The sequence below is a fragment of the Nothobranchius furzeri genome, chromosome 3 (genome assembly GCF_043380555.1).
Source record: "Nothobranchius furzeri strain GRZ-AD chromosome 3, NfurGRZ-RIMD1, whole genome shotgun sequence".
Classification (NCBI taxonomy): Eukaryota; Metazoa; Chordata; class Actinopteri; order Cyprinodontiformes; family Nothobranchiidae; genus Nothobranchius; species Nothobranchius furzeri.
In genome coordinates this window covers 41,056,167-41,068,669 of record NC_091743.1, presented here as the reverse complement: position 1 = coordinate 41,068,669, position 12,503 = coordinate 41,056,167, and the positions used below count along the sequence as shown (strand labels likewise).

The window sequence follows — 12,503 nt, the reverse complement described above, 5'->3', positions numbered from 1 at the left end:
CGAACTGACATTTTATTCTACGCACATCGCAGATGTAGCTAAATCACCCAAGAAAAGATTCCCATCTGAACATCTGAGCTGGACACTCTCAGCGCAGCTCGCTGTCAGCGCATATGTGCACAGCAAGCTGAAGTTGTGGGGATTGGCTTGGAGCGCGTCGCAGAACCAGAGCGCATGCGGGAAGGTTCCTCCCACTGAAGCGAGTGTTTTCCAAACCCTGTCTCTCAGAGAGACTTGTCACTTAGAAAATGTTCCCTGATTGGGAAACTTTGGCTGAATAGTGCTTGTTCCTGTCTCCAATGTGGCCAGGAGCTGTCTGAGGAGAAGCCCAGAATCTCACATCCTATTCAGCTCAGGAAGCACCTATGATTACACACAAGCGTGACCATCAACCCGGTCTCACAGTAAGACTGGGTTGGGCCTGTTCAGGTTTACGCAGACAATCTTTACATAGAATTGACTTAAAGATATAAAATGAATTCAGTAAAGTATAAAGCATTTTATTTAAATATCCATTCATTATTTTACAAGTACAGAGAGCCGCATCAGATTCTGATCAGCGGGAAGATTCCTCCGACTGAATTCAGTCATGCGCTCTGGTTCTGCAACGCGCTCCAAGCCCCTCTCCACATCTTCAGCTCGCTGTGTACCTTATGTAGTACACGCTGACAGCGAGCTGCGCTGAGCAGTGTCCAGCTCAGATGTTCAGATGGGAATCTTTTCTTGTGTGATTTAGCTACATCTGCGATATGTGTAGAATAAAATGTCAGTTCGTCTGCATGCGTCGGGGTAATTCTTTCTATTCTTTCTCCGTCAAAATAAACGGTCAAAACGGGAACTGTCCGGTCAACACAACACAAGCCCTGCTTTTAACTGTTCTGTTTTCTTGTGAAAATAGATAAAATTAAACTTGATTAACACCAGAGCCAGGCGCACTGCGCCGTTATCTCCGTCACTGTAAATGAGGGAAAAACAAAATGATCAGATCCTTTTCAGACCTTCCCCACCTACAAAGTTTAATTACAACAATCAAACGTGACAGAGCCTGGATTTGTATTCTGAACAGTCTAAACATGTTTTAAAAAGAATCGTATGACAAAAGTGGCACCTGCTCAGTAAAACCACCAACAGGGTGAAAAATATCAAAATATTGTAGGCAGAGACGGGCTACAGCTTCTGGATCCACTTTATATAAATCGTTTTATTGATTATCTTCTTATGAAAGATAACTTTGATGTACACGAGCGACCAGTACTGGCTGCTGTCACCTGTTGTGAGCAGCACTCTGCTGTCTGAGGGTAGGCCCCGCCCACAACGCCGCAGCTGCTGTGGCTCCCAGTGTTTTCTTTACTGTGGGAAACGGGTAATAATGGCTCTTTGATGGGAACAGGTTGCCGACCCCTGGTTTAAGTGTTACATTTTTTTTTTATGAATTCGATTAAAAATAAAGGAGCCCGGCCCGTGTCCGAGGTAATTACACAGCCGTTGGCCCGAAGCCCGGCCCGAGGGCCTAGGGCTTCAGTGCAGGGCTCTACTGTAGAGAATATACAGGAAATCTTGGATTAGAAAAGAAAAAAATGAATGAACATTGTTTTTCATTTATATAATTAGTAAATTGTGAATTACAGACTTTAGTCTCCCCACAATTTCCTCAGACATCACTGGTCTGCAGCTGATTAGTTATCATTTCTCAGACTAGAAGCTGAACCCACAGATGTTGCAAAAGCAGAACATAGTCCAGTTTTCCTGGCTGACCAGATGGCAGGAATCTGTTAAGAGAGATGAGACCTGACTTGGAAAAATGACTTATGAACATCTCTAACATGTATCTTTCAGGATTTGTGGTTGAGGTACAGTTGGACAGCTTGAAGCAGAACCAGAAGGAGTCCATCAGGAGGACATTGTTCCTGGAGAGCCAGCAGCCCAGTCTGATGAAGAGCTTTAATCTCACAAATGGTGAAAACATGTGCCATGACACCAAGATCTACCTTCGGGTCAGTCGTACAAGCTCTGTTAGCAATTCAGTTAAAACCAAAACAAACTGACGTGTACTGAAAGTTCGGACAATAATGCAAACAATAAATGTTACAAAGATTTCTACTTCAGCTTTTATGAGGGCAGTTTAAAGGGTGATCAGATGAATATTTATTACATAGTCTAAATTAACATAATCTCAAAAGGCCCATTTTCACTGCATTTAAGAGACTTTAGGATACTTACGAAACTCCATAAAACACCAGGGCTATGTTCTAAACTGGTCCATCTGTGGGATCGGGGCTCCAGCAGGACAGATCTGCTCAGGACTGGTAGCAGGTAGTTGGTGGACAGCCATGAAAGGCAGTAAAGAAGCCAATTTTCAAAGATCAGATACAGGCAGATGTTCTGTTAAAGGTCCAAGGATCTGACTTCTGAGGCATCTGGACAAAGGATTATCTAGAGAAGGATAGGTGAGTCAGGACTGAATGTTGACTTTTTCTACCAACCTAAGGCTAATGTCAAAAAAAGCCTCATGATTCTACCTCACCAACTATAGAAGTATCTAATGAAAAGGTCTAAATATCCTGAAGCAGCAAATTTGTAAAAAAAAAAAAAAAAAAAAGACAATTAAATAAATATCTAAAAAATAAAAAAAACACGTCTTTCTATGAACTAGTGGCCACAGCCATGTTTTTTCTTTTCAGTCTAAATCTGTAAAATGCTTTGCTCTAAGGTGTACCGGTGTTCTTATGCATTGTCTTTACAGCTGTTTTAAGCAGATTTTAAAATACCTGTATTCACTCCACTCCTTCTTATTTATGCAATATAGGTTTTCTAAAGGCAATAAAACCAAAATGCATAAAAGCAAAAAGGCAACCCAGTATTTTTCATTTCTATGATAGAAATACTAAAGTAAGAACATGAAATATTTCTATTGAAAAACAATGTCAGTGATCCAGCTCAGACTGAGAGACCATCTAAAGGCTCAGGAACCCTCTGCAGGAGTTCTGGATCCATCAGCTGATTAGAGTGACACTTTGAGTCTAGAATAGTGAACCTTTTCACAATATTCTGACAGTCTGAGGTTATGAATGTGGGGTTTTCATCAGCTGTAAGCCTTAATCATCACAGAAATAAAGGCTGAATTATCTGGATTAGCATGTTGTGAGTCTGTCTCATAGATTAGTTTCACCTATGAAGTTAATTTACTGACACAAACGAACTTTTGAACCAGATTCTCATTTCTGAGTTTCACCTGCGTTTTAGCTGGTGTTGTTGCTTTCATTAGTGATGCATAATTTTGTGTTTTAATGTTAAAACTGCCTTTGTATTTTAACTGACTGTTGATGTGGTTGCAGCTGGGATAATTCCCTTCCAGCCACATTTCTGGTATCAGCCACATCTAAGACCATTTTTTCTGTATTTCTTTTTTTTTTATTTATTTATTTTTCGTCTCATGTGTCTCGTGTTTTGTTTCAGGCTGAGGAAGAGTTTCGGGATAAACTCTCTCCCATCTACATCAGCCTGAACTTCAGCCTGGATCCTCAGGCACCACTGGACCAACACGGCCTTCGTCCCATTCTGAATTACCAGACAGAACAGTATGTAGAGCAAAAGGTAAGAACATCTTTTACTAAACAAGATTTGGCCATGAAGAAACTCTGGATCCTGTTTGACTAAGAGAACAGGATCAGCCCCATTGAAATGCCTCGGTGAATGAAATGTGCTATAATTAAAACCTTTGAATCATGCAAGCTGGTTTATTTCACTAATTCAATCTGCTGTTTGAGAAAATAATGGACAGTTGTTGAGCCAATTTTCCCCCACATACAAGGCCGGATTAACCATACGGGCAACTGGGCAATTGCCCAGGGCCCACAAACTCTAAAGGGCCCAGGGCAGCAAGGGCACGAGCAAATTACTGTATCTGTAATCTCCCGCTTTATATTAAACTAGTGTGACCGTACGCCCTGTTTTCCCCAGACATGTCCGCTTTTCACTCTGTCCTGGATGTCCGGGTTCTTGTATTGATGAAAATGTCCGGCTTTTCATCCAGGAGCAGGGATGGGGGAGCTGTATATACACATTCAGGGGAGCCGGAAAAAAGTTTTCTACCTATATTCTATATTATCATTCATGGACTCTTTTCAGCAGAGAGCGGCAGAGCGATGATCGGTGCGCAGCGCTCCAGGCTGCTGCGTCCAGCGCACGGTCCATTCTCAAAGTGCAACCAAAAAACTATAATTAACACACGATCGTTCATGTCCGCACATGTTCTCTACTTTCTGTCTCATTTGTGCTTGAAGCGCTCTGCCACTGCGGAGCTCTTCACCTGTGCTGCGGTGATTTCACCTCACTGACGCATCGAAACGCGCTCTCCGCTTTGTGGTCAGGAGATCCCTTTGATCTGCTCAAAAGTAACTGATGAGGTGAAAAAGTAAGAATCCAGGCAGCAGATTTTCTGGAGAGTTTAGAGGAGATGCAGGAAGAAGAGAGACAGACAAGACAGGAAAATATAGTTAACTAAAAACAAGAAAACAAAACAAAGTGTTGAAAAGTAAAATAGGTAGATTTATCTCCACTACACGTTTTTACCTGTATAAAACAGTAAGTCATACACATGTAATATTTATACATCTGATACAATTCAGATCACCTTCACAACTCAGTCACACACCCAGGGCCGTTTCAAGACATTTTGGGAGCCAATGCAAAATGACACCCCCCCCCCCCACCCCCACCCCCCACCACCACCACCACCCCACCACCACCTGGGCTCCCCAGAAGCCTCTGTGTAATCCATACCCTGTCCAGGAGTGTTAGTTATACAGTGTTTGTAAAAGCCCCTCAGACATCACTGACATGTTCTAATATTATCAGATGAAGAACTAAATTATCAGACATGCTGTCTCATCTGCTGCTTTTCTAAACTTGCTAAAAGTAACAAAACCATCTGAAAGCCACTATTTGTGGATTCTCTGAACGTTTCCATGGAGTGTGGGACAACTTATTTTATCATTGATCCTATCGTCTAATCTCACAGCTGAAACATGCATCCTTAATAATCTGTACAGAGGAAGCGTACCGATGCTGTACTAAAACAAAAGTTATAATTTATTATTAATAAAACCTTGTTGTAGCACTAAAGCAGAAAAATGAGATTTTGCAGTAAATATGCTAAGTATTTATTGTTTTAGAGCCCTTTTATTGACAGAATCTGATATTAATTTAGTTCTTACAAAAAATGGGTCCCAGCGTTGTGTGGCGTTGCCATAGTGTGACGTCATAGGCACAGATCTCCTGTCCTCTTTTTTGGAAATGGAAATATGATCACCCTGTATTAAACAAACTGTCCACCCGGGCTTTTGCGCTGCACAGAGACGCTTCGCTTTGAACATCAGTTGAGAGTCAGTCTCTTGTAGACTGACCAATGAAGAGAGGGCCTCAAGTTAAGACTCTCTCCTCATTGGTCAGTCCACACAAGGTGGGTCAAAGGTTACCCTGAGCGGGTTACGTGAAGTCAGGCATTCAAGTATTGAGTATATTTACTGCATATTACAGTAATATATTCTGTATGTGACCATATTATGGTGATCCTTGGGTCGTGATGATGGGGCCCTTGAATATTGTTGCCCAGGGTACAACGAAGTCTTAATCTGGCCCTGCCCACATACAGGAGATTTGTTTGGTAGCCTTTGACCTTTATTCACTTTTGAGTTAAAAGATTCATTCTAAACCAACTGAGAAGACTTACTTGTCTCCTGACTGCCTATAGCCATCTGTTTTTCCTCCAAAGCTTGATTGATGCCAAGACTCTAGAAGGCGCTATCAATTTAATGCCAGACTGTTGACATGTCTATGACAGCACCAATGCTTTCTGCCCCTATCCCATATAGAAACTGTTTATGTGGGCTACTGAAGCTGGTAATGGGACGCCAAACCTTTTCTCCAATAGTTACTGAAACCAGTGAGTCACAGTGAGTTATTTTCTGGATCGGTTCAGAGTTCAGGAAAGGTTTTAGTGACTGGGTTTGGGTTTAGTGATTTTAATAGCAGGTCTCAGGGTCCTGTTGAAGTGTCAACTTAAATGGAAAAAAATTCGGATTATTTCTGATTATAATGGGTCACTGAGTTTTTCATGCAGGCTGAACATGAAAATAGTCTCTGAGACTGAAGAGTATTTAGCTTCTTTAGCTTCTGATAGAAAAATAGATGGTGAAACTCTAGGATTAGAAAATCCTGACAGATCTGCGTCACACTGCCACTTAACATTCATAGACTCACCCATCTTGACTCACGGTGGGGAAGGCTGTTGTTGGTTTAGCTTCCAGGAAACAGCAGAGAATGCCTTGGCTAGTAGAAGCTAACCATTAGCATTAGCAACTCCACCACACAGCAGAACTCCTCCAGGCTTGTGTTATTAGTGGAGAAAAAACATCAACGTTCCAAGAAAACAGATTCAGTGGTACAGTCACGTTGCTGTTAGCCAATCAGAGGCGAGATGTCCAAATATCAGGAAATAAGACTCCAGATCCTGTCGTCTGAAGCTACTTTCTCCTCCAGCTGAGTTCTACATCCTCAAACAGGTGCACTGGAGCTTTTGTTCCTCAGAGTACGACTTACAAGGCATTCATTCCTAGTAGAGACCACTGCTGATGTATTACAAATATGAGTCAAGTTGGCCTTTAGGCACCAGATAAACAGTGTGGTTAAAAATCAAGAATAATGAAGAATAATATTTTACTCCACGAGAAAGCCAATCTAGTTTTCATTCCCATCGTTCCATAATCCATCTGGCTTAGCTGGAACTCGGGCTCAATCGGTATGTAACATAGTCCTACAATGACCTCTTAACCTTCTGAGTACTGACCTTCTTCAGCCATCTGGGGAGCCATGATGCCTTCACTGACATTACTTGTTCATTTCCAGGATCAGCACTTGATGATGATTTCCTCTTTATAAATAGCCTGCTTTAGACGTTTTTGCAACTCTTTGGAAAACATGGAAACAAATATCGTCCCAACATAACGTATCCTTCAGATAGGTGTGAGCTTTGACCTGAGGAGCTTGTGCTTTGGTTCTGATGTGTGTGACATGGTTGTTTGTAAACTTCCAGACAGGAAATTTTGGGTTCTCTGGTGTATAAAAGTAGCTTTGTTAAAAAATACACACTAAGCAAAAAGCACCAAACTGCTTGGTCCAAAACAACAAATGTGGAAACTCCAGTTCGAAACGGTGGAGTTTGTTTTTAGTTTGCTCACTGGTTTTCTCTCAGGAGGCAGTTGGAAAGTCACATGTGGTGGCATCATCCCTGACTGGCCATGTCTGTTTCTAATGCATCTTTTCCAGTTCAGGGAAGGAGCCTCATTATTTCCTATGAAGAAGGGAAAAGGGGGGAGTGTTTCTTCTTGGACAGTTTGATCATTTCCTCTAAAATTTCAGCCAGGCTCTGTATTTGTATTTTTTATTTATTTTCCGGTGTTCTAATGCAGTGCAGAAGGACTGCCCGACAACAGCAGACCACACCACTTGCAAGGCCACATGCTTCGCAGGTTAGAAGCTAAACAGATGGTCACCACAAAAGCAAATCGGATGACATGATAAATATTTCTACAGGACTTTCCAAAAACCAAATGCAACTCAGATGTACAGAATTAAGTGTGTTACATGCACACATGCGCCATGGCACATCTCCCATTCTTACTTTCACTACAGGAGACATATTTGAATGGTTGTCATTTTAAAACATATCAAACACAAAGCCGTTTGGAGCCTGTGTGGTTAAAGACCGAGCAGCAGCGATGATGGATGGCGAGCTCCCAGCAGCCCTCGGGTCTCAGATGGGTCCTTCTTGCTCATGAAGAGCTGGGAGGTTCAGAGACTGGGTGGGTCATGGCTCTGCAAGAACACAGAGGCAGGACTGGCGGTTCTGTCAGGGTGGTTCTGTGTTCTGCTCACACATCTGTTCATGGTTTTTTTATGCACTAACTGGTCCTTTGCTGCAGCGGGCAGCGGCAGAAACCTGCGCTCATTTTTCTGAGTGATTCACGGTGAAGTGAGCGTGTGATGTGGTTGTACAAGCCTGTGTGTTTCACTCAGGACTCTTAAAGGCAGAGAATAACAGATCTGTAGTTTAAACGAGCTATTCCTGAGCTGTGATCTCAGCACACTGAAAACATGTCATGTTGACTAGGATCAAAACAGGAAGTCAAAGGATGGGGAAACACTTGAGGACTGGACAGATGTTTCTCAGTAAACTAACTGTAAAAATCCAGTTTCTCTGAGTTGCGTCATTCCAGCGAATCAAAGTCGCCCTCCAAACAGAGAAACCGTAGAAATAATGACTGAGCCTCAAGTTTCCATAGAAAACAAGAAGTAAGCTGTCATGGTCGTGTTGTTTTTCTGATTTTGGGTTTTGTTCAGCTCAAATCCTCGTTGTGTGTTTTGGTGTTTTTGTTTGTCCGGACTGCGGCAACCTCCCAAGGAAATGCAACCCCACTGTAAACTACCAACCAAACCACCCAAAACTCTTCAAGCTGAACTCCAAAAGTCACTTAACACACTTTCTGTTGCGTTCTGAATCATGATGGGTTCCATGCAAGAAGATGCAGTAGAGCTCCATAGAGACAGAAACACGTCATAAACTACGCAGGAATTTACCAGAATGCTGTTTGAAATGCCACCAAAGATTCGGAGAGAAAATGCTTTGGAGTGATGAGGCCAAGCTCTCAGCAAATCCCACGCACTCCTGGTGCACCAGACTGCTGAAGCAACATAGAGGAAACTTGTGGGCCATTCCCATCTGTACTGGGTCGGCCCGGGCCGGGTAGCCCCAGTTGGCCCCAGCCTGGCCCGGTTGATTCCACACATCCTTGCCTTAAGCCCATGTGGGCTGATTCTACCCACCAATCAGAGGCTTGCTCTAATGGAAGGTGTGAATTTGCTGTCAGCAGTGGGTGTGTTGGCCCTGGTCGGCCTGAAGCAGACCCCCTCGAGAAGAGGGCTGAGAATGAGCCTTGGTTGGCCCGGAAAAATACCAGGCCACCTAGATATGTAAACAGCCTACACTACCCGGCCCGGGCCGACCCGGTACAGATGGGAATGGCCCATTGGTTTTGTTCTGGGGCTCCTTTGCTGCATGTGGTACAGGAACCTTGAATCTGTGCAGAGTGCAATGATTACCATGGCAACCTGGAGTAAAAGATCCTTCCCAGAGGTGGAGAACTTTGCCTCGTTTGAAGGTCATGGAGCCAAAATATTCTGCTAAAAGATCTTAAGAATGAATTAGAAGAACATCAGGCTGTTGCTAGATGGACTTTCATGAGCCCAGGTCTTAATCTCTGGAGAGATCTGAGCCCAGCTGTGTGGATGCATCACTGTTCAAACCTGAGACCGCTGGTCCAGGAATCACTTGTGTGAGAGATGGTTGCAAAAGTTGCAGCCACAGAACATTAAATCACGAGTTCTGACTGAATCTGATTATGTAACTAAGGACAAAACATCCAGTTGATTTTCATTCTTTACTTGGACAGTAATACTACGGCCCATGAAATGTATTTTATTTATTTTCAAAATTCCACTTTTTAATACCTTTATTGTTCTCAGTTCTACATTTCCATTATTTCCATGTTAATCTAAAGAATTTAATGCTGTTATTCAACTTTCACAACTTTACTGTGAGCTGCATTTCTGCACAACACCCTAGGGCTTTTGCAAGATCTTCAAGATATCTCAGTCATCTCTTGTTTAAAAGAACTGATTACAGGATCTGTCTTGTGCAAAATTAGGTGCATTTTGTAGTCATTGTTTAAGTTGTTGAAGTCGTTGTATGTTTGCTAAAACACAAACACAAACAAGCCAAATGATTTAAGGTATTTGGCTAAAAAAAAGAAGCATAAGTTGAAAACACCAAAACCAAAGAATTTGTGGTGCCCGTCGTTTCTGATGCATTTTCTCTCCATCAGTGTTCATTTAAATACATAAAGTTGGTTCAAACGTCACCCTGAGCACAGGAAAGGAGTAAAGGAGAGGAGTCATGGTGGAAAACAGCTAAAACCAGTAATAAGTTGTCAGCGATGTCGTTTATGTCTCATCATTATTACTGGGTGTAGTCTCAGTTCAGACAGCAGCTACTACACTATGTTTTCCTCATCATTCATGTGTTTAGCGGCTTTCCACTCATTACTGTGGGATGGATGTGATTCAGTATTTTAGTTTTTTGTGGTTGTTCTGACTGACTGGTACTGTTGACACAGAACTGCCCAACATGACATATGAAAGCAGGTTTTGCCCTTAAAGAAGTTTTATTTATTAATCATCCATTTATTTTTTTGGTGCTAAATAAAGTTTTGTTTTAGTTCCTCTAACGCCGGCTTCAGGCCGGAGGAGATAACAGCTGCTACGGTTATGGCTGCTGTGTGTTTTTGCTCACTGGACGCGGTTTTCAGACGTGTTTTTGCAGATGCAGAGCTAAATGAAGATGATTGATAAATTAGTGAGGATTCCTGAGGGATAAACACAAGCCATGCTCAGCATGGGGCCAACAGAACAGTAGTAAAGCAACTCAACCTTCAAATAGTTGATTCGATAGGAAAGCAAAATCTGCTTAAAGCTGTGGTTCATGTAGCATGACATCATCAAGGACAGGAGGAAAAGATTTTGAAATTTGCACGGCTGTAGCTCATCCTCCCTGGAAGGAGTTGAAAGCCATGCCTCCTATGACCCAAGCTCACACACCTTTTCCAACGGAGCATGAGTCAGGTGGGTGTGGTTTGGTCTAGCCACCTTTTCCAACTGCGCGGTTTGGTATTTCCTCCCAACTTTCCTCAACTTTTCTTTCCCTGCTTTATTTTGGTTCCATGTGCACTGACCCGGGCTGGCATTGTGATTGTCAGCTGCTGATTGGCTAGGGGCTGGAGTTGCTGGTTGCTCGAGAGCTTTCTGGCTGCTGCTATATCCAACCGCTGGTTGTCTAGGTGGTGTCCTGAAAACAACGTGGGCTACATTGATAATTGGAAAACTTTTTGGGGAAAACCTGGTCTGATGTGAAGAGACGGCATCCATCCTTCTTTGGATGGAGCAGCTCTTCTTTCTAGGAACATGGCCAATTGGCCAATTCAAAACTCTGCGCAACCCTCCATCTCCACCTCCAACCAACAATCTATCAGCTGACACCTTTGCCTCATTTTTCACTGACAAAGTGGCAGCTATAAGCAAACAGTTTACTCAACTGGCCACTCCTGAACATTCGCTACCACAAACTCTTTCTAGCCCAACCATCTCAGGCCCTACTGCTTCATTTTCCTCTTTTTCCCCTCACTGTGTCCAAGCTTCTCACGTGCAGCCGCCCTACTACATGCCCACTTGACCCCATTCCGACTAAGCTGCTCCAAGCTATTGCTCCTACAGTAGCTGCAGCAGTCACACATCAATTGCATTGCATTGTGATCAATGCATCACTGACATCCGGTACATTTCCCACCTCTCTCAAGCATGCTCAGGTTAAACCGCTGCTAAAAAAAAACCCCATCTATTCCTCCAAATCATGTGGAGAACTACTGACCTATCTCTCTACTCCCTTTTCTGTCCAAAATTATTGAAAGGGTGGTTTTCAAGCAGATCGCAGAATACCTCTCACAAAACTGTCTGCTTGACCCTTACCAATCTGGGTTCAAAAAGGGCCACTCCACTGAAACTGCTCTGTGCTTATCCTGCTCAACTTATCGGCTGCATTTGACGCTGTCAACCATGGCTTCCTTTTGTCCACACTCTCTAGCATGGGCATAACAGAGAAAGCACACGCCTGGTTTGAATTGTACGTTACAGGATGATCATTCAGTGTATCTTGGCTTGGACAATCCTCTACCGTGCATCATCTTGCCACAGGAGTCCCCCAGGACTCTGTACTAGGACCTCTTCTCTTTGCCATATACACCACCTCACTGGGTGAGATCGTTCAATCACATGGCTTCTCCTACCACTGCTATGCAGACGACACCCAGCTCTATCTGTCATTTCCACCGGACGACCACACTGTCTCTGCACGAATATCAAACTGTCTCTCTGACATATCAAAATGGATGAAATCCCACCATCTCAAACTCAACCTCTCTAAAACTGAACTACTTGTCATCCCAGCAAAACCATCCATACAGCACAATATCTCAATCCAAAATGACTTCCTATCTCTGGCTCCTTCAAAGGCAGTTCGAAATCTGGGTGTTGTGATTGATGAACAGCTGACCTTTAAAGATCATGTTGCCTCTGTTGCTCGTTCATGCCGCTTTGTGCTGTATAACATACGAAAGATCAGACCATACCTAACACAACATGCCACCCAGCTCCTGGTGCAATCTACTGTCATCTCCTGCCTCTATTACTGCAATGCCCTTCTAACTGGTCTTCAGCCTGTACTGTGAGACCTCTTCAAATGGTCCAGAACGCAGTGGCGCGTCTGGTCTTCAATCAGCCAAAAAGAGCACACGTCACCCCTCCGTTCATTGAGCTGAACTGGCTACCACTAGCAG

The 12,503-nt window shown here is 43.2% G+C and overlaps 1 protein-coding gene across 3 annotated transcripts in view; it reads left to right on the top strand.

Annotated features, from left to right (window-relative positions):
• LOC107385841 (integrin alpha-5) overlaps window positions 1-12,503 on the top strand; it is an 81,286-nt gene that overhangs the window by 36,581 nt on the left and 32,202 nt on the right. For all 3 annotated transcript variants that reach the window (XM_015959981.3, XM_015959983.3, XM_070549170.1), the window contains exons 17-18: window positions 1,837-1,994; window positions 3,457-3,594. In XM_015959981.3, the coding sequence (XP_015815467.3) occupies window positions 1,837-1,994; window positions 3,457-3,594 (296 nt within the window). The remainder of the gene's footprint in view (window positions 1-1,836; window positions 1,995-3,456; window positions 3,595-12,503) is intronic.